Source organism: Mesitornis unicolor, unplaced genomic scaffold, assembly GCF_000695765.1.
Source record: "Mesitornis unicolor isolate BGI_N332 unplaced genomic scaffold, ASM69576v1 scaffold200, whole genome shotgun sequence".
Lineage (NCBI taxonomy): Eukaryota > Metazoa > Chordata > Aves > Mesitornithiformes > Mesitornithidae > Mesitornis > Mesitornis unicolor.
The window spans coordinates 79954-103076 of NW_010157368.1; the positions used below are offsets into that span (position 1 = coordinate 79954).

At 37.6% G+C, this 23123-nt stretch overlaps 1 protein-coding gene across 1 annotated transcript in view; it reads right to left on the reverse strand.

The window, feature by feature from the left end:
- Positions 1–19: 19 nt before the first annotated feature.
- SULF1 (sulfatase 1) overlaps positions 20–23123 on the reverse strand; it is a 66366-nt gene continuing 43262 nt past the window's right edge. The window contains exons 11-20 of the mRNA XM_010179657.1: positions 17560–17776; positions 14435–14681; positions 12541–12637; positions 12366–12460; positions 11877–11942; positions 11293–11465; positions 9291–9433; positions 9057–9180; positions 8134–8167; positions 20–2438 (exon numbers count right to left, since the gene is read on the reverse strand). Of these exons, the coding sequence (XP_010177959.1) occupies positions 2408–2438; positions 8134–8167; positions 9057–9180; positions 9291–9433; positions 11293–11465; positions 11877–11942; positions 12366–12460; positions 12541–12637; positions 14435–14681; positions 17560–17776 (1227 nt within the window). The 3' untranslated portion in view covers positions 20–2407. The remainder of the gene's footprint in view (positions 2439–8133; positions 8168–9056; positions 9181–9290; positions 9434–11292; positions 11466–11876; positions 11943–12365; positions 12461–12540; positions 12638–14434; positions 14682–17559; positions 17777–23123) is intronic.

Below are 23123 nucleotides of genomic sequence, written 5' to 3' on the forward strand. Positions count from 1 at the left end.
TCATGTGGACTTCTCTGAAGCAGGTGAAGTAAAACACTTTTTATTTCAAGAAATATTGCTTCTAGACTTTCCCGAAGCCAGAATTGTTCTATAAAAGTATCACAGAAATATTATACAAGATTTAAAAACACAGTCTGTATGTATCCTAGTAACTTAAAACCTATGTACAAATAGCATCATTCATCACCATAAATATGTTTTTCTATCAATCAGCCCATGACACATACATCAGATAAAGAGCTAGTAATTTTAACATATGTACAGAGTCCATCAAAAAGACTGCTTCTTAAAATTATTAAAATCCTACTAAAAGAATCTCCTTTTTAGAAAGTCTCAACTTAAAATACAATGCAATGAATGTAAGTTTAACCTGCAGTGCTTGCAATAGCCAAAATGTACTCACTACACTAAATAATACGTAACAGATAAGAAACACACCCGTGAATTGGACACTATGGAATTACATCTGTTTGAGGTAATTGTCTTTTGTTGTTGTTGCACTAATTATTTTGAAATTTATAAAATAGCAAGGGAAGATATTAAGTTTTGAGTAATACAGGTTTCCAAAGTAATTTTTTTGTATTATACTTTATAAAATTTAACGTTTGGTAAAGTTCAAGAAAAAATTTAGAATACAACAACAAAAATTATCTAAACTACTATTTTTTACCTCATGTGCCTTTTGTATCTAAAATAATATAAATCTAACATGATGTTATCATTCCCTTTAATGCCTGTTCAAAACAAAAAGAATTTAAGTCTCAAAATGATAATAATACTTTCAAGATATCATTTATGATAATAAAAATCAGATGTTGTGACAAAGGTATGTATGTATCGATGTAAACCTTTCTACCAGTATCAGAAAAAAAAAAAGTCAAAAAAACCTCATGGATTTTTAATACTGACAATATCGACACATAGGGAAACAATCCAATTTAAACAAATCCTCCAACAGTTAGCAATCATTAGCCATACCTTTCTGAGAGTAAATTTAATTAAATCAAAGCAACAAAAACATGCAATATTTTTGCTAAAATAATATTCCAAGTCTGTTTCCACAATCCATGCTGGTTGCCTCTTTCCTGTCAATCTATTCATTGGTTGCACAACTACATGAGACAAAGAGCAAACTAAGAACTTGTAAGGTATTAGACTTATAAATGGTATGGCATACAGATTTTAAAAGTGCATTTTACTCAAAAGCGTGACATTAGGAACTTCCAGTGGTTAAAATAATTTATGTAAAAGACATTATGCAGACAGATTGGGTGGACTGAAACATTCAATCATGGTGGGATCATTTGGAAATAGAAAAAGTAACTAGAACATCTTCTTCAAAGAAATAATTTTTAGGTTTCGGAGAACGTGCTACTGCATTTGAAAGTTAACACTGTTTCTTTTCATCAAAACTGAAAATCTTGCTTCCCAGTGGGGAGAATTACTGTGAAAATATGTGCGTGTGAATAAAAAAAATGCACACAAATACTGAACTGGGCTCAATTTAGCTGCAAAACGTATCTACAATAAACATGGAATGTCAGTTGTCATGATTACCTTTATTAGTTTGCTAATAAGAAAAAGGAGAACTTATTTAATGGTTTACAACTTGATCTAATCCAAGGAGAGCGGAGTTGAGGCACTGCCTTCTACATTTAGGATTTGTGAAGTTTCCCCTGCAAGACTCTGTTCCACTTTTTTCAAGGAAGTTCCTGTTTTCTGGGTACTGATAGATGAATCCTTAATGGATGCATTTACAGCCTGATGAACGAAAGGTTCATCGGACCTCATGGGAAGATACATTTGATCTTCAAATATATCTTCCACAGCATCACTGTCCTGATGAGTGTCTTTTTGAGAAATACTGATGGGCTGTAACATGAAACTATGCCGGGACTCCAACTCTATCAAACCATTTCCACTGAAATCCATATCAAAACGGTCTGATTCTTTATCCTCCATCCATTTCCCAGCTTGATGATTATTTCTCCAGTGTGCGTAATTCAAACTGCTTTTCTCAGGAATATCGTTGTTTAATTCAAGTTTCTTCTCATGACTTAAATTCACCGTGCTCAAAGTGAGGGCTGTAAAGTCTGTTGGCACAACAAGCTGCAGCTCTTCTGCAGGCAGGCCGCTCGAGTCTTCAGCAGAAGTAATTTCCACCAAAGTAAATGGCATGGATGATTCGTCTCCATCCCTGTTGCTTCGAGCAGGGTTAGCCTTGTCTGTTTTATTTTGCTGGTAGTAACTGTTCAGCAGTGCAAACATTCTATCTAAATCCTTCAAGTAATTAGTCCAGTCAGCCAGACTAAGACTATAGTTGTATCTGTATTCATATACACTTTCATTCACACTGTACAAGTCTTCCAGTCCTTGCCAGTTGATGTCGCCAGTGAAACTGGGCAGGTTAACCTTCCCATCCGTCCCATAACTGTCCTCTGTTGAAAGAAAGAATAAAGCCTAATGGTGAACACCAACTTAAAAGTGCAAGCAAAGCTTCCACGTGTGTTTCTACTCCAGTTTGCTTGAAAGCACTGCTGTTCATAATGTATGTAGCTCCATATGTAAGACACTCCACATCTTCCATCATCAGATTGATGGTTTTGGTCTCAGGTGCGTTCACAGCTCCTGCTAAACCCCCTGTCTTCTGCTACACCCTTGGACTGAGTAAGAAAGAACAAAATCTGGTCTAATGGGGCTTTGTGATGACAATCAGAGGTAAATATTTCCTCTGACATTTCAAGGCAGGAAAGTTGCTTAAGTACATGAAAAATCCATTCACCTTTCCTGAATGCTCCACTGAAATATGGAGTAAATGAACAATGGTTAAGTATAAAAGATAGGACTAACTCATAAAGCCATTAGTGACCTGAACTTCAGCAATGCCCACAGGAATTTGGTATTTGGGTAGCTTGAGACATATAGTCTACAAAACAACCAGCCACGTTTTATTTAATATATTATAGCCAAAGTTATTATTTTATTTACTTTGTAAACATTCATTTCAATTAACACGGTGTAATTAGCAGAAATGAAAGCTATAAAAATTTGGTCTGAATTAATTTATACGACTGCACCAGTTTGTAAAATAGTGGTAAAATATACACAGATATAAAATCCTTTAATAGTTTTCTTTTTGTTTTTTTAAAAAAAGCTTTCAAAGAAAATACCTAACAGCTTTATAAAATAAGTCTGAATAAAGGGCAGATATATAAGTCTATAAGTAGCAAAGGAGCTGCATTTTATATTGATCACAGCCAGAAAAAGCAAAGACATGAAGGAAACCCATTTCCAAAAGATTTTTTGAAGTCACTGCAGTGACTGTAATGACTCAGATTATCAACTGTAGCATGAAGCCCGTTTTATATTGACAAGTAACACTTAACACCACTATTTCATTTAATTCACTGTGCAGAGACTGTGTTCAGTCCAAAGATTTTATCAACAAAGTGCACTAGAAGGAAAAAGTAATCAGGTAATGCAAAAGTCTGTCAGGGAAAGTGGCAAATTTGTCCTTACAAATGATGTTGTAGGCAATATTTAGTAATTAATTAACTGTGATGAGTTATTTTCTCTCTGAAAATTGTATAGGCAGGTAGGCGAGTAGCAATTACTTTGGAAGTTCAAGGAGCTATAGTCCAACAACGTGAACTGAGCACAAATATTTCACTATATTGAGTCTTTCATCCCTATGATGGGTTCTTGGCATCTCCATTAATTTGTTTGCAATTTAACTTGCCCTTTCTGATTGTTTAAGTAAAACAGAAGATATAACTAGTATCTATCACAGTTTATATTCTTTGCTTCTATGCTAGCTTCGGATTTCACAGTGGAAAGAACTTCTCTATTATTTAGTCCATCATATTGTAAGTCAGAAAAACACCATTATGGTCTGAAAAAACCTTGACATTTTCTTATGTTGAGGGCCCTTATTCTGTGCCAAAGGGAACCCACTTTTCTTACTTGGAAACACTTGAATCTTAAATCTTAACTGACATTTCTTCACTTAATACAACAGCTGTAAATATTTATAATGTAAAATTTAAATATCTAATTTTTTTAAAGCAAGTTCCAGAAATATTTTTTTAAAACACTTGCTAAACTGCCTATTACAGGAGGCAACACAAGCTTTTTGGATCCATCAGGACAGCTATGATAGAGTATCTTCTTTCTTTTCCTGAAGTAGACAAGAGAAATGAAATCATGGCATGGCCAAGAGAACCATTTTCTTAGGACAAATAAGGGATAATTTGTTTCCTGAAACAAAGAATAGTTAAATACTGCAGTGCTTAAGAGGCATAAAGGACCCTGGAAAACGTCATAGGAACGGATGCATTTTTTGGAATTCAGACACCAAACCCTTCAAGATATTAACCACACTGCAAATGCAACAGTATTTAAATTTTGCTCTGTTATTATTTGTTTTGCAAGTTTCTTATTTATGTCTTTTTGCCAAATCAGAGCCTGTATAGGAAAACAAGCTGCTGTAGGAAAGGCAGCAGCCAAAGCGGTTTGGCATGTGATAGTAGAAACTTAAAGTGGAGTGCTTCCATTTGACCAGTAACAGTGTTGGGGATGGACCAAGGCAGTGAGGGAGGGGCAAAGCGGGGGCCAGAAGAGTGCCTTTGGGCTCAGAGCAGCCTCTGCTGCCTGTCCCAGGCAGTGAGACAGGGGGTTGAGTTGGGCAAGCCTGAGTGGTGTGGACACTGGGGATCAGAAAAAAGGACCAGGGTTTCATCAGCCTCAGCACCAGGGTGATGAGGCTGTGTTGCAGAGACATAAGATCAGCAAGGATTTTGCTGTATTCCTACAAAATAACATCAGAGCTACATGGTCCTTCACATGGGATCTACAATTTCCCCTCTATATGTGGCACTGTTTCTGCTGTCTCAGAGGAGTTTTTCAGCTGGGAAGGCACTGGGAATTCTTCTGTGATCTTCATGTCAAGCAGAAGAAAATAACTTGTTTAAATACATGGGACAGAGGTAACTTGTATTCACACATGTTAAACAAATAGGAAGGCAAAGTCTTACGATCTTAGAGCTGATTGTACATTGGTTGACTGAGGGAGTCACCTCACAGCTTAATTCCACTACTTTGCAGTAAGCATGAAAAGTTTCCCACTGAAACTGAAGTATACAGGGGGAAGGAGAGAGAAAAGAAAAGGTTTTCCCCTGTAAGAAATCTCATTACAAGTAAGTATGAAATGGGAAAGTGCAAATCAGTTGCGTTTGAGTAACAATATGGCAGTGGTTTCCTTGATCAATATTTTGGTATCTCTCAGCTATGTCACAGAACCAAAAAAGAGAAAAATTGTTGCTAACTGTTCACAGTAAAACATCTGATTTTTTAAAAAACAAGTATTAGCTAAGCTTCATTCTCCAATTATCATACCCCAGCGTTCCATGTTGCGATCCGTGGCTGTGCTGTCACAAAACTAATAAGGGATCTGGATATGTCTTCACTGAGACTAAAGACAAGTAGGTACAATCATCTCCTTAGTAGCTTTGAAAAACCTCAGCCAAGCAGAAGAGAGAGGAGAGTGCAATTCCCACTCTCTGTTATCAACCATGGGTGCAGGTCATGTTCCATGTCAAAGGACACAGGTGACACTGGTTCTTCCCTGCTGAAGCTCTCTCTCTCTGTGTTAAGCAAACAGCACTACTCTGGGTGCTTCCATACAGGCCTGTTGTACCAGTGTTTTTCTGGTAACACCTGTAGCACTGTACTAACCCAGGATGTTTTCAACTGGAAACAGGTCTGAGTGGAGACACGACATGGCCTGAGGGAAGCCTAAGGGGTAGTTCAGATGAATTAGTAGCATAGCAGCATGGGGTATTTTTCCTTTCTTATTCTGTTGGTTCCTCTGCAGGCATCAAGAAAAGGACTCTCTAAGGGATCCTTTTAATGACTCCTGAGAAATATTTTCTGTTCATTTTTTAAGATTTTTGTTTTAGAAAAAGACACCAGCAATTTTCACCAGGATGGGGCTTGAACCTAAATGTTGAACTTGGGTGCCTGTGTATACTGAGAAACTGGGTGGCTGGAAAGTAATGGCACAGAAATTGTGTTATACTATACTGTTCTGGTTTTGCTAGGACTAAATTGTAGGACTCCCTTTTAGTGTTTCAGCAGTGTTCCCTTTTTAAGGAGTTGTTTTCCTTATGAAGTTGATAAGGTTGTTTTTTTTTAAAATTTCATTCACACTGGCAGATATTTACATATTCCAAGGTTTCGCCTGTACCTGTGGTTACAGTTTATTTTAAGGGTTTTTTCTCCTTCTCTTTGCACAAGAGAAAGGGGAGGGAAAGCAAGAGCCAGGGACTCTCTGGAATAGGTGACCCAGGACAGACTATCAGGGTCTGATGCAAGCTGGCCAATAAAGATGTATTCTATCCCATAAGCATCACAGTCACTATAAAATGGAGAGCTTGCAACACCTTCAACGTCTTCCTCCTTCTTCTTTGATCCCTTCCCCTATATTTCATGATGGTGGCCCATCTCCGTACCTGAGGCTTACCTCTCCCTTGTCATATTTTTGTTGGCATACAGTCAGTGGCTGCTGTTTGTGAGCCAAGTATTTGTTGCTATATTAGCATTGTTCCTATTTTTGTTACAGTCAATTGGTATTAATAATTTTATTTAAGTTTGGGTTGTTTTAGTTATTAAATAGTCTTTATGTCAACTGATGAGTTCTTTACTTTTAATCTCCCGATTCTCTCCCCTATCCCACTGGGGAGGTTAGAGGGCGAGAGAATGAACTGCAAAGATTTTAGCTGCTTGCTGGGTTAAACCACAACATATACCTGCTATTTAACCCAGTAGCAGAGTGTTTACTGACTTGATATCAGAAGTTAAAATGTTTTTATTACTAAACAGTGTAGCACAATATAATTTAAAGATTAATCCTGTGTGATCTACATTTTCATGCAATTTCTGCAATTCAAAAATGTCATTTTTGTTAGATCTGTAGTTAAAATGAGGAATGCTTTCAAGGATGACTTCTGATGAAAGACTTAAAAGTGTAATTACAGAAGTCTCTCATTGTAGTAACCAGTTCCCTCCAGGCTGTAATGAGCAATGCAAACAACTGGGATATAACCGAATGAAAGCTTATTGTTTTCCTAGATCCCACAACTACTCAGATGATAAAATACAAAATTAGCTGCTTAAATTGAAGACTTATAAAACATTGAAATACATTATCTTAATTGTTCCCTGTCTGCTGTCAGCTAACGACAAAGTTCTTGTCGGAGGACCCTGTGAAAAAAAGTTTTGTGTAGACTTGTATGTTCCTTGGACCCAATTTACATTTCAGGCAAATAATGTATGTCAAGAGCTACTCTACTAACGTGCGAAGACGTGTAAAACTGATATACCATGAGAAAACATCAAGTTTAACTATGACACCTGACAGACTTCTAATCTGTTTCATATTGCTCACTGAACAACAAGTGCAGTACTGTTAAGACCTGAGCTTTTCTGCTCTCTTCAGGCTTTTGCTTGTATGATCTGGTCTGAAAGCATTGACCCCCCACCGGCCCAAAGAAGCCCCATCTTTTGTGCCACACTTATATTGAACTGTGTCCTGCTGGCTTCTGAGCACCTGCTGTTCACCCTGAGCACTGCTTTTGCTTAAAGGAGCATCTGCCAACATTTCCTAAATCCAATGAGAGGATTTTACTTTACTTTCATAGGTGTGATCAGACTCTGTGGATATATACACTTCAGAAAGCTTTTTAAGCACATTTGGTTTATGTTTAAAAAGCAGCTGTACAGACTTCCTACATAAAACCAGAAAAAAATCCCAACACATCCAAAATGAACCCAACAACAGGGAAACAACCCAAAAAAGTGATTATTTTTGTGTCGTTTTCCCTGTGTAAACATCTAAGAAATACAGGCATGAAATATGAGCTGTATGAAGTCTTGCTATGACAATGAGCTACGTTAAATGCAGTATGGTAGATCTAAAAAACAATGGCCAAGTTCAGTGTAGAGTAGTTAGAAGATGCATGCATCAAAAGCTATGCTGTGTGCAACATGGCAGGATACAGACATTAGTTGAAATGGGCTGGAGTCATGCAATTATTCGGAAAGAAGCTGCTGAGGAGAATAAAAAAGTGTGGATACCTGTGTGGATCATAGCTTCCTCCATCTTTATTTCCTGATATAGGAAAATACAAGAGTAACTTTTGTTAGTGTTTAGAACTTGTAAAACCATTCACAATGTAGTTTTCCATGCACAGCATCTAATTCCTAAAAAGAAATGTACTGTGTTAAATAAAGACAGAGCTGCAGTCCAACAAAGATTTCCTGGAAGTTATATATCAAAGAAATGAAAAACCACTGTTTTTCAAAAATAATAAAACCCCCAAACAATTAGATATTGTAAAAAAGAGAAACATTTGTAGGTGAAGAAAGAGACACAAAGATGCAAGAACACGAAATATGTAGAAGGGAATATTCCTGTAAAAAAAAAATCACAATATTCAATCAACCCAATTTAAATACAATGAATTCCAGACTTATGAAGTAAAAATACCAGCTATTTTTGTACTCAGAGACTCTTGCAAAGAAATATTGCTTTCCTCAAAAATGGGGGGGACTACTGCTGATGAGAAGTTTGCAATGTTAAGTCTTGCAGTGTAGAGCCTGAGGTTGTTCCTATAGGCAGAGAGCACTTGGAAGAAACACAGGATTTAATACCTCACCTGCTACTGGGAAGCAAAACCTAACCAAATAAACCCTGCAACAGAGAAAAGAGTTATGACTGTGAAGATCTGCATAAGCTTGTTATTGATTAGCTCATACAACATGATAAGCTTCCTACAAACTCTTGCTGCTTGCCATCAATAGCTGCCTAGAATAACCTGTGCAAACTTGCAAGGGAGCTTCCTGGCCATGCGGTTGTGCAGGATGGTGTGTGTGCATCTTTCCAAATCATTCAGAGCAACGCTTAGGAGGGGGACACTTCATGGATACAATTAGTACTTAGGCAGATGAGAATAAATTAATAAAATGGAAATAAACACTCTCTTCTATTTTTCTTGTACCTGTTTCAAGTCCTTTTGGCCTTGGATTGCACTGCTTATAGCCTTGACAACTTCTCAGTTCCATTAGCTGTATGTGTAACTGGTTCAAAATGCCTCTTTCCACTGTGTGTACTGTATTTGTCAGCTGAGAAAAAGAGAAATGGAGAGAAAAAATGCTTGTTAACAGAAATTTAAAAAACCCAAACCCTAGAAGAATCTGGTGAATGATGGTTTCTAATAGGGAAAGGGGTTTACCTGATAGGGATCAGTGTTCATATCAAAATATTCCAAGAAGCCAGTCGCAAACTCACAGAAGAGAAAATTGTGGGTGTCATTAACTGTTCGCAAACACCAGTAAGTGTTGTTATTTGAGCTTGTGCAAGCACAGAAAGAGCCCACTGTAATTAAAGAAACAAGTTATTAGTTTTCAGTGAAAAATAATATGCCTGTTTCTTCTACTAGTGAAAATTCTATAGGTTTTCATGTACTTTAGATCAATCTAAAAAATCTTCTATTTGAATAATCTTAAGATTCTCATCTAAAACAGAATAAATATTGCTAATACAGTTTTCCCAAACATACATTTAGCACAATCAGAAGACAGTGAATCCTATTGTTAATGAGGCATATTCTGTTCTGAGTTATATATGGTTTATTGAGATTGAGCAGAATTTGGACTTTACAAAAAAACAACACAAATCCTGATCCTTAAGATTTATATACAGGATTCCTTGGAACTGCTTAATATGTATGATACAATTTCACTTTTCAACCTAACCTAGAGCAGGTTTTCGGTCCAGACTGAAGACACCTGGATCAAGGTGTCACAGTGATGGGAGCACCCATAGAGGAGACTTGGGTTTATCTTGTCTATAATCTTGTTCTGTCAGCAGAAAAGGCTGAAAGAAAGGTATCTCTCTTAATTTTCAAACAAACTACTAACAAAGCTTTGCTGTACAAGGATGTCTCTTTAATTCCAATAATAAAATGTTAATATTGTCTGAGATTTTTATTTATTTAATTTATGATTAGTACTGTGACTAGCTGTAATAGTATCAATGTTTTGAACAAAATTCATAAAAATAGTAATGGTATTGGACCTTTTTATCTGTGTAATGTGAATCACCACAATAGCTCTTCTTTAAGTTACGGTCTGTAACAAAGAGATAGTTTCTTACCCCATGACAGTTTCTGGAACACTGCCAGAATGCACAGCAATATGAGAATGCTTTGCATAACTGTTTTGTTACTCCACAGTTAAAAAGTAATAAGCCAATGTAATTGTTGTCTCTAAAGGAAAAATCATGCATATGGCTACTTTAGGAACATCTTAAAAAGTAAAAAGCATTTTAGCAGAAGTCCTAGTGCAATCAGAACAGATTGTCACTAGGAGACAACTTCTTTCTTCAAATGAAAAATTGCTCTCAGCAAATTTTCTGCTTGGAGTCAAATATGTTGTAACTTCATTATCACTTGCTCTTGAACTTTTTGAAAGTAAAGTTTTGAATCACTTTTCTTCCTCTGCCACAAAAGATGAGAAAGGTATTTTTTTGTTAATGTGGAATACCGAGAAATGTTGAAGCATGCCTCAATAGGATGGTTATCTATATATACCCTGAACTTTAAAGTAACTTAAAATATTTTCTAGCTCTAATATTTTGTTCTTATACATCAGGTGAGCATTCCACAGTGGTGATTTTTAAATTCTTTTACAATATTAAAAAATGAGAATGATGGGAAGAATTCATAAGGGATGCTATCTGTATTTTCTTCACAATCAGGTAAGTTGTTTATGATACCCTTTGAAATGAAAATTATAAAATTGAAGTAGACCTTTTATGTGCTGAAGTTTGTGACAACATTAAAGGTCAAGTCCCAGACTGTGACAATTGGAAGAATAAGGTTATTATTAATAACTATAAACCCACTTAAAATTCCTATGAAATATTTGGTTATCTTGATCTCCAAGAGACGACACAAATCTCAGTGGCTGGTTACGCAAGTCTATGTTTCAGAGATCAAGTCTCCTTTTTTGTTTCTGCAGTGTTTAGCATCAAGCCTCATGTGATAATTTCACATAAATGAGCAATGCAACAATTACAAGCATACTCAAATGACATTCTTCGTTCTTACTTCAGAATAACGGCAGCAGCAGCATTCCTAAGTGCCAATTCTTCAAAATAATGCTCTGATTGCATGAAGTGGAAACTCTGCAACACAGCAGAATAACCTGGATCACGTCTGCACTAAGACTCACAGTTCCAAAACGGTGCTGTTTGCCAGTGGTTGTTGTCATGGGTAAAACATGTCAGTCCAGGAAGGCTACACTCGTCTCCTTTCTTCTGGCGCTTTTTCCCCTTCCTTTCCTTCTTCCTTCTCCGATTCTCTTTGAACAGCTGCAGTTTGCCATCCACTTCCTGTGCTGCTTCTCTGTTCAGAGAGAAATTCGGGCATGGCTGACAGGGAACAGTCTGTGTGTGGTTAACAACAGCTCCTGCCCCAGCTGCTATGACAAGGTGTTCTCCTCAGTAAGCATGAGACATGATGCACTTTTACAGTTAGGTTTAACTGGATATTTTTAACAATCATAAGGTCAGTCAGCTGCTGAAATGATTAATTTAATCCATTTTCTATCAGGTTTTAAAAATATTATCTATGAACTTTCAGAAGTCTGTCCAAAACTACTGAAGAGTTCTTGTGAGAGCTTTCTTTATGTGACATTATTTTTCCCTCACCTCCTCCCTTCCCCTCTCCACAAAAAACCCCTCAAATCCAAAAAATTATATTTCTCCAATCACCAAAAAGCCAGCTGAAAGAGTGAGAGGATAATAAGACTCTTACTTGAAGGGATGAAGATGGCTCTTGAGTTTCTCTTGTGCCTTTACCCCTTTCTCTTTGTTGTAATAGCTACAGGGAAAATTATTAGGAATTTTCAAGTTGTGAAATTATTTTCAAGACAAAAACAAACCAGAAACATACCATTTTTGACATCTGCTTAAGGAACTACACAGGATGACTTACAATTTTCACTTCATTTAAAGAAGTTGTATCTCTGTGAGTCATCAGATGCTAGACCATAGCAAAATTACAGCTGGATTCAAATATGTTGGTAGAATACACACATATTTAATCTGAAAATTTTAACATCTATCTTCTTTTGATTCATACCAGCTTCTACTCTTAAAAGAGATCTAACTAAAATGAGTACCTACAGTGGCTATGAATATCAATGAAGTGTATGTTCTTTCTTTTCCATCTCGAAAAACTTGGAAGATACATTAAGACTTCATAATCGGTGTAGCTTGGAGTGTTGAATGCCACCTCTCTTACCTCTGTTTACTACAATCACATTCATCTGGTTTTCTTCTTTTCAGGTGTCCTCTAACTTCTCTCAAATTTTTAATTTTGTCTTGGAGAGCTTCGATCTGCAGAGAATATTTCCAAGTCAGAATTAGTATTTGTAAAGGTAGCAGTGGAAAGACACTAATTTTAAAATACTTCTTACCTCCTTATCAATGTAAGCCTTGTGGTCCTTCCAGGCTCTGGCAGATTGGTACAGCTCTCTCTCACAGTGAATAGTGTCATTTGGTAGAATAAAACATCTGTATATACGAGTTTAGCAAATAGGAAAAAGAAGGTCAGTTGTTTCCCAATTGCCTACCCATTTCTTCTTTTTCTTCTAACATTCCTAGTAAATTCTTTCTTATACTTTGTTGATAAATAAATAAAGTCTGTTGACTTAATAATACCAATAACTGCTTCAATCTGTTTTCTCTGCAAAATAATAATAAAAAAATTCTTCAACCATGACAGTTACTCTGGACCTGCTAAGCAAAAATGTAATGGCAATGCCATCTTGGAGATTCTTAATTCAATCAGAAATGAAATTGAAAATGAAATACAAATCTGTTCAGAATTTAAAACCTTTTGTTAACCAAAAGTACCATTTCTTATTTAACCATCAGCTGCTAAGAAATAAATTTCTCTTGTCACATGAATGTGACTCATCTTCCAAATGCGCAAAACAGTCAAGAACAGAACATATAGTTAATGGGTTAAAGATCAATATAATCAATAGAGATCAATAAGAATGAAAGTTAGGACAAAGAATTCAAATAAGTTTAAAAATGGTTTAAAAAAGCCAACAGAACATTCAAGTTCAAGAACATTCAAGTCAAAAAGTGGCACAGTGACAAAAACATTCAGACCAGTGTTTGAAAAAACAGCTCTACCAAGAGAAAAGAACCAAGCATGTGGGAGGCCAAGGAGGTGGACTGAGAGAGAAAATGCAGCAGATTACAGACTGGGCTTTCAAAGTCTCCATGCTGATAAACAGAAATTCCTTAATCAGTGTCCCAGACACAACCTTTCTTGGGTCTTGCTTCATCAGAAACCTTTTGATTTTTGAGAAGAATAGCAGAAAGGAAAATTTAGATGTTTATTTCTTCCCATGTTCTCCTATTTTCCCATGTTCTCTTATTATGCTTTTTCCCTCTCTTAGAGAATACTGAAAGCAATGCTGTATTCAATAAAGGTCAAAACACTTTATGAAGAAATAATAACTTTTCCAGAAACCCATTAATGCCATGGTTGGAAATTATCAATATAAGAAAAGGATAAATTCTACTTACTAAAAATTAATTTTTATGTTTTCCTTGATTCTTTTTTTTTAAAGAAGAAAAGAGAGAAATTTTATTTATATTTTAAACATTATAAAAAGGTTAAAAAAAAAGATATTTGTTGCCTGCCTCTGCCTGTCTTTTCACATCAATCATATTGGCTTTTTTAAACTAAAAAAATATTTTGAGATTTTTGCCTTTTCATTCAGATTCAGGGTAGGGCTAAAAATTGAAATCTAGGCATCTTCCAGAGTGGAAAAAGGACTGCGTGTCTTTTCAGGGATAAATGGGTCTAATGTATCTTACCTAACATTAGTGGCTGGAAACAACTAAGTACTAAGAAAGATGATGTAACTGATCTAATCTGTCCTCATTTAGAGTGGGATTTCAGTCATCTCAAATTTAGGCCTCTATGCTAAGCTGGTAGTGTAGACTTTAAAAAGAACAGCAGGAGTGTCAGCTTCACAGGGTGATTAATCCATCATAAGATGCATGTTTCGATATAGAGGATGAATCTCCCTCTGGAGATGCTTACTCCTCCTCAGAAAAAAAAACCCAAAACTTAAACTAGATGCCTCTCTTTAAAATCCGCATACTAAAGTTAAATGATTCCACCTACTAACAAATGCAACTCAGGTTTATCTAAAATCTACAATGATAGTTTTAAGTTCTTAAATCTTGTAACCATAAAACTGTAAAAAATGGAGAGAGAATACATTTAGAAAGCAAAGATTTAATTTTAAGACAGAAAGAAAAAAACCACAGAAAAAGCAGTTGTACTTGTGTGTCACTCTGACAGAGCTGGGTTGACCAATGGCATCTGTGCCATCAGCGATCATTGCATCACGAGGAGCACCATCGCTTTCCTCTGCTGCATCCTCATCTTCAGCGTTGTGACGCTTGGTGATGCTTTTGGTCTTTAACACCTGCAGTTCTTCCTCTTCCAGATTGATGTCATATATCTCACCTTCAAATTCCACAGACAAGGATCGGGTTTGGCGAGTGTGAACAAATCTGGGTTTGTATTCTGAAGCAAAAGGAAGAAACATTCCTGGTCACCTATGTATATCTACATGACCCATGCCATGAGCACACACCATAATTCAAAAACCAAGAATGCTGTTCAGCTTTACAGAAATGTATTTAATATTTTTTTATATGTCAAGGCCCACACTTTCACATGTTGCATGAAATTCTGATTACTTCATGGTTTCATTCTAGTCTGATCTTATGCCGCAGTTAGCATCTATATCCACAAATAAAATCAGTATCTTAGAAATCAGATACAGAGACACTCAAAAAATCAGAGACTACAGGACTAGAAACCACTTTAGAAAATTAAATCATTCAGTGCTATAAAAAAGATCACCACCTGTAAATTGTCATGTGACATAGGTTTGATGTATGCTTTAGAATAAAATTTACTTTTAAAAAGATATTAAAAAGGCAAGAATCCATTATATTATCAGCGTATATGTGTCTATATGTATATATACTTTGACACACCATCATCTGTATCTATGTGTACAAGGCATAGACCACCAAAAACTTGCTGCATTGTAGAGCTACAGTGAGATTTATCGTGTCACTGGTACTCTTTGAAAGCTCTCTGCTTAGTAGGATTACAGCTCTTTTTCTTACTGTCTTGGAGTTTTGCAACTACAGCAGTGTATATAAGTCAGATTAACTACACCAATTAACTTTTTGAAGGTTTTTTTTTAACTTTATGTACAAAAATACCTGTGTTTGGGCTCAGACTGAAGATCTCATGATTTTAAAATTATTTTGCTAAATAATTTTGTCCCAAATCCAGCTGATAAAACTCACAGTCAATACCACACCAAAGCATATTCTAGGTAGCAAAACCATACAGCCCTAGAAATGCTTATTTCAGCTTATAAAAAAATGGACATTTCCATTTGTTACCTCCGTGCTGAGCACACCTTTGTCACCTAACAGTTAATAATAATTCATGTAGCAGAATAAAACAAGAGCTCTAAGCAAGTGCTGCCTTTAGCAGGTAGTGTCGGTTCTGCTGCAGTTTTTATGTCAGTGTCTTTGAGAGACTCACACTGAACCTTTCCTGCAAAAATCTTTTAGAAGTGCAGATAGTGGGCTTCATTCAACTCTTCATTCAAACCACCTTGTCCTTCTAAACTGTTTCAGTGGTTACCTGCTGTCAGGTGAAAAAAGGCTTCCCAGTCAAATCAATGAAGACATTCATCTTCCCAAAGAGAAAAAAACCCTAGATTCAAAGCATCTGTCTGATTTATAACCACATTACTCTTTAATAGAATAATGCAGGAAGATTCATTGTGTCAGATGGGACAATTTCTGGCATTGTAAGTCTCTGATGCTACTACTTATTAATCAAGTCACCGAAAGAGTCTGGAATATATAAGCATCTTATCCAAGTGTCCTCTAAAACCTGGGGCCTGAACTAGTCATTCCCTTAACAATGTCTCATCATTATGAATCTTTCTCTGCTCTACCAGGATGAGTGCAAATAAGGATTCAGAGGAGGAGGAGGGAAGAGGAATAAGAATGTTGTAAAGCAGAAAAGCATAACGAATGGACTTTTTCTGACATACTCTTCAGAATTTTTCCATACTTCACCTCTTTCTTTCCTCAAGTCACTTCCCCACCCTGTTGCAATCCACATTCAGCATTTGCTGGTATGCTGGCAACACCTTCTCTTTCCAAGGTACACATTAGCTATCTCCCCTTGAAAATATAACTTTGGGGAATGTTCCTCAGCCTGAGAATCCCCCTGGCAGTCTGCGTCATGTAGACTTTTCAGCAGAGTTCTGTCTGTACACACTGTGAAGTTCCTTAAATCATACTAAACAAATGCTGGGGGGTTGTACTAGATGATCTTTCGAGGTACCTTCCAACTCCTAATATTCTGTGAAATGAAAGAAATTGTATCAGGGCAGCACTCAGTCTTAACAATGAGGCAACCGAAGACAGACAATGTTGTGTCTGAATGTACAAAGAATAGCAGTTATCCTTGTTCACATCCAGAGTGGGAGAGGCTTTAAATCAGGAAATATTTTTAATTGAAATTGAATACTGACATTATTTTCTTATTTTGTAGACAGCTGTGCAGCATCTTCTAACTTTTGCGTTTCTCATACGACTTCACTGTTTTAAAGTCCTGTCTTTATTTCACTACTCAGTCTAGTACTCTAGATAGAAAGCAGGAGAATACAACCTACTCTTGACAAAAGCTTGAAATCCAGGTCCCCCTCTATTTCTATAGCTACAGAACTTTAATCGCTGGGCAGACAAGAGAAAATACTTGTTTCATTTAAAATAATGACTTCTTTAAATAGGCTGCTCTTGTAGAAATCACTAGCAGAAACGAATCCAAGTGCTGCTGTCCTAAAACTCGCCTGTACATGCCCTTCACTCCACGCTCCACTAGAGGACACTGCAGTCCCACGCGTGTCTCTGCGGGGATGCCGGACAGTCCCAGCCCAGCAGACTTCAGTCCGAGAGCGATCACAGAGCTACAATGCCTCGTGTAAACGATGGCTTTGGGATATCATCTAGCAGAGGGGAATCTGGTGTTAATGATGCAGGAAACCCCTTGTATCCTAGCAAATACCGGCCCTGATTCATCCGCGGAGGCCACCGCGTTGTCATGTCGGAGCAGGGCGATAGGTGGCACCAGAGCATCATCGCCACCGCCACGACCAGTAGCCGAAAGACTTCCTCGCCGCGTGATCCGAACGATAAAAATGGTTGTTATTATTACTGTCATTACAGAGGCAATTATGCAGAGCCTGGCTGCCAATTACGGATATATTCATTAGACACGGAGGTGTAAACAAGCGCATACTGGTAAACCACCACTGCAATCCCCCCTGCTCTTTGCCTCCAAGAGCTCAGACACCACTTACTTTGCGCATTAGGGTTTCTCAAGAACTGCCTTTGGTTTTTCCTTTGGGTCCTGCTGTTTCGGTAATCAGTATCTCCACAGTTGCAGTCTTTGTCTTTGCCGCTGTATCCCCGGGAGTGTATGCTGCGGGTCCTTTTTCTGATGGCAAGGATGTCGCTTGATACCTTGCACTTGTGAATTCGAAGTTTGCCAGAAGCATCCTCTGTGCACTGCCACTTCTGTGAGAGAGAGAAATGAAGATGATCTCCCAGCAGCCTTCCAAACCCCTGCTACTTCAGGTGGATTGTAACACAAGACAGGCAAATTTCTTTAAAAATTAAGCAGTTCCTTAAAAAACATACTGAGAAGGGAAACATTTTAAGGGACTAAAGGCACTCACATTCTGCTCAACATCTCTCTCATGCTAGGCAAACATAAGCTTGAACTAAATCACTGCAAATCTGCATTAAAAAAATACAACCCAGCCAAAAAAGATATATAAATCAAGAGTATCTAGACTAAACACATCCCTGAAAGGAGCAAGTTAAAAGTCTTAATTTACTGAGCCAGGGAGTACTGCTGTCAGAGCTGTTTTCACCATCTCTTTTTTGTCTTTGAAAAAACAAACTTTGTTTCTTTGTTCTGTGAATTGGAGTTTCTAACACAATATAGGGGAAAATAAAAATCCCCACAGATGAAGAAGAACTTGTTCAATTACAGAGTTCCTTGGCAAAGAGAAAATAAATTGTCAATTTATTTTCTATAAAAATAAATAAACTGCTAACAACTTGTAATATATTCCTTACAAGTCATCAGAGTTAGGACCTGCACCCTAGGAATGTGCCCCTGCAAACCAAGATGTGCTTCTGCAGACGATGACACTCAGACCTGAAAACATTGCTGTCTCTTTCTATTTTATGTGAGAAGGGAGAAGCCAGAAAGTGGGATACTCCTAGCCAGCCTCCCTGCTCCCATCAAGTGCAAGTGAAAGGAATAACCTTGGGGATAGTAAACAAATAAATTAGCTTGGATAAACACCTTTGGATCCCTAAGTATTGAGATTTGTATCAGACTTGGGAGAAAAAGGTGCAGCCTGGAAGGAGTACCTGTAAAAAGCATCATACGTGTGCTGAATATCAGAGCAAGTGCAGGAGAATGAAAGGAAGCAGAGTTTTTCCCAGCTTGTCTGCACAATGTCTGTCTGACTTGATTATCAACATCACTGAACCAGATGGAAGGTTCCAGGTGAATTTTTGCAGTGGATCCCACTGTCTTCACATTTCAAATTCAAAAGCAACTGGAACTTTAATTTCCTTTCCATACCAAACTGTCTTAAAAAGGCTAAATGTAATTTTTTTTTAAAACATGGGTAGGTGCTGACAGATCAGAGTTCCTTTGCCCATGCTCAAAGCTTGCCATATATAGCTGCTGGGTTATAGCTGGCACTCATAACACTTTACACAAGCGAAGAAGCCTGTGAAGATTTTAAGTCAGTTGTAGTGCGAATAACAATAGGGAGAACTAGAAATAGCTATGTTTATTTTTAATTTGAATACAACTATAAATGACTACTACCCAGTGAGTTTTGTTCACTTGTGCATCTTAAGCCACAATGGCCAGACTGCATCCAAAGCAATTAAATTTGGCTGGATAGCATAGAGAACAAAACTCAATAATGTTATTGATAACTGGAAGCTTTTAGTTGCAGTTTCAGCTAAGTTTCCCTTTAATGTATCTTTTTTAGGTTCCTATGACTGAATACCATAGCTTTCTCTTGCCTCATTAATAATAGGACGACAGCTAGATGCTGGTCTTAATGGAGTCCCCAACTTAATTTTTGAAATGGACACTAATATCAGAGCACATGCATTTTGGTAAGTCTCTTCCATTAACTAATGGCTGCTCTGGACTGTTTTGGGGATACTGTCAAGCTTACTGAAGGATGAAGACAGAAAACTAAGCCTCAGATAGATTTGGTGACCTGATAACTTGAGGTGTGAGCTGATGTGGCTCTGAACTGTAGCACTGTGGGAGCACTCTCTGGCCTAACACGTGGGATGATCGCACGTGAGATGGGTGGGATCATGGGTGGATCTCAAAGATGGATCCCATGCTCAGAGACCTTGCCTGTGGCTTGGTTCTGATCCCAGAACACTAAACCCTGTGTAAAAGGCCATAAGACTTGCACATGTCTGATGGCTGGCTGAGAAACTACCCTTGTGCCCAGACTTTCAGTGTAAACCTACACCCACAAGTGACCAGGTGACTTTACAAGTAAAGGTGTCCGAGAGCCGTAACACTTTGCAGGGTTTTATTCTGCAATTGCATGTGTGCTCTTCCTACCACAGCAAGAGAAGATTGTTACAGGATAAGAACTGACTGCACCACTATTTATCCTGTGTTTATTTGGTACACTTTACACTTATAAACATAGGGCACTAGTTTTTAATGAGTCTCAAAAGCACCATTTTAAAGTAAAATAAGTATTCTTTTTGTCTGACATTAATTATAGCAAGAGGTTCCAGAAGTGGTTTCAATAGCCATTTAGATCACTTTTAACTGTATTATGACTAACATCAAGACAAGAGTCTCTGTGTCTAGTGCACACCAATAATAGTTCTCTATTTGAAACAGGGATTAAAAGTGATTAAGTTCCTCTTTTTTTTATTTTACTTTAAAAAACTAAACTATCATTACAAAGATGCTTTGGAGTCCTAAGGTGGAATTTTTAGACTAACTTTCCTGAATCCCTGCCCATGCCAGCATAATCGGGCACTGAGCATGCATTATGCAGTAAGTCATAATGGTGCTTCTGCTCATCTTTAGATCTATAAAACACATTAATGCACATAAAAGAAGATTCTGACTGATGTGCTACCCCTTCCCCTCATCTGTTTTCTACCTTCCTTCCCGCTATGAATACCAAACTATTCTTTGAAATCTAGGAGTATTAGATTTTGTTTCTGGGTCTTCATTTCTCCATCAATAAAAAATATGGGCATATACACAAACTAAATACACTTTCATTAAATTTTAATTTGTATCTGTTTTCTTATCTTCTCCATGTTTACCTTCTCATGGTGATGTTTCACAAAACACCTAAGCCATTCTAACTATTCACTGTTGCCATAGGAATACAAGATAGTTCCTGCTTCTGGCTGCATGCTGACTTAGGGACTCCTGTGCTGATTTATTCTCTCCCTCAGTAGGGGAAAAGACGACTAACTCAAAATTAAAACAAAGCAAAACAAAACCACCACCACCACCACAACAACAGACAAAAACTAATGGGAGAGAAAAGTCAGGATCCTGCCATTTGGCTGCAACAAGCTCTTATATCATTTCAGTCATATGAAACAACCTGAACAAGCCTTTTTCCCTGTCATTGACTCATCTTTTCTTTCATCCATTCCATTTCATCACCTACAGTCCAGCAAGTATTTCTCTCTCACCTTAACTCTCCATTTTCAGGTTTCCTTCTGCCTCAATTTAACTTCAGCGGGAAAGCAAACATAGAAGAGGATCTTAATGCCCCCATAACCAATGGAGTCCTGAAACCCCACCTGAAAACTGGTAGGACTATCCCATTACAAGGGGCTTTGCTTTGTTCAAAGCCCCAGTAGGGTCTGTTCTTCACATGCACTTGGGGCCCTGGCTGGCACCATGTGTGCTGGATGGCAGCTTCTCCCAGAGACCTCTCTGCCCCTGGTAGTAAATTGCAGAGGCAGCTTACAAGAGGTAAAGGTGTAAAAGGACTGATCATCCTATGAGGAGCGACTAAGGATTTGTCTAGTTTGGAGCAAAGGAGGCTGAGGTGTGACCTCATTGCTCTCTATGGCTTCCTGAGGAGGGGACGTGGAAATGAAGGTGCTGATCCCTTCTCCCTGGTATCCAGTGATAGGACACACAGGAATGATTCAATGCTGCACCAGAGAAGGTTCAGACTTGACATTAGGAAGCATTTCTTTACCAAGAAGGTGGTCAAACACGGGAACAGGCTTCCTAGAGGGTTGGTCGATGCTCCAAGCCTATCAGTGTTTAAGAAGCATTTGGACAATGCCCTTAATAATGTGCTTTAACTTGGTAGGCACCGAATTGGTCAAGCAGTTGGACTCGATGATCATTGAAGGGCCCTTCCAAATGAAATTATTCTATTCTATTCTATTCTATTCTATTCTATTCTATTCTATTCTATTCTATTCTATTCTATTCTATTCTATCCTATCCTATCCTATCCTATCCTATTCTATTCTATTCCATTCCATTCCATTCCATCCTATCCTATCCTATCCCTTCCCTTCCCATCCCATTCCATTCCATTCCATTCCATTCCATTCCATTCCATTCCAGAGCTCAAGCTGCTTTAATTTCTGTCAAACCTGAAGTTTAAACCTGTAAGTACATGTGTCTGCTCCTCAGCAGGGAGGCAAGCACCAGATTGCAGCAGAACTGCAGCAGAAGCTTTTCTGCAGATGTCATTGGCATGATGCCTTTTCTTCTAGGGGCAGAAGTTTGCCCTTATAAAGTAATTTCAAAGGCAAAGGGGAGCAAATGGGCTGGTTAAAAGGCTATTGTTTGTACTTGGTGCCTTTGCTTTGTGCTGCTACTGGCAGGGCTTCAGTTGCAACTTAGAGCTACATGAGCAAGACAACAGCAAATGGCTTGATAACTACCTTGGGTCTCAGTTTCTGAGTATTAATCAGTTTGTGCCACTGCCTTAAATTTAAGTAAGTCTATTTCATTGCAGAATATAACTAAGGCATAAAAATATACATTCATGCATTGTAAATATCCACTTACACAGGATTTCAAATCAACTTTTTTTAGTTAACAGACTGTGACAGCTTTTAGAGAGTTCCTGCTCCCTTATATAATAGGGAAATTAACTAGACAATTAATGAAAGATGTCTTAAAATTAGGCAAGCTAAAGGTTTCTATGAAATGTAATTACCCAGTATTTGCAGTAGACAGTTCAATGTTAAATATCTTGTCAGATTTTATCACAGAGCTATGAAACCCTGAAAAACATACAACCAGAAATATAACACAGTGACAATATTTTGACAGGTGCTTTTTCATTTTGGTAATGTATGACTGGCTTTAAGTATTATTGTTCAGTCTAGGGAATGTTAAGATAAGGCATGGAAAGGAAGACTTCATGAATTTAAATATGTCCTCAAGATCTCATTTCCCTTTTTTCCTGTTTCAGAAGGTATGATCTAAATTTGAAAACAGTTTAGACAAAATTATCATCATGGGCTGTGTTTGTGTGTGCCACTTTCCTCTATTAGCGGTAACCAGATGTGAGTGCGTGTCAAGGGACCTGATGTGATAATATCAGTAATGGAGCCTGGTTTAGGGCTGTGCTACCACAATACGATCTGAGTTCTGATTTTGCTTTCTCTGTGCCATTCAATGAGGCCATCATTTCAATCACGCAGTATATTGAAAAGTGCCCTGTAATTATTTGGCTATGGTAAATAGTACAGAGCAGCAGCAGTTTACTTCTGCTGAACTGGACCTGAATACTGAGAAATGCTGACGGGCTGAGGCCATGTTCACTACGACTTCCTGCTGTGCAGTCAT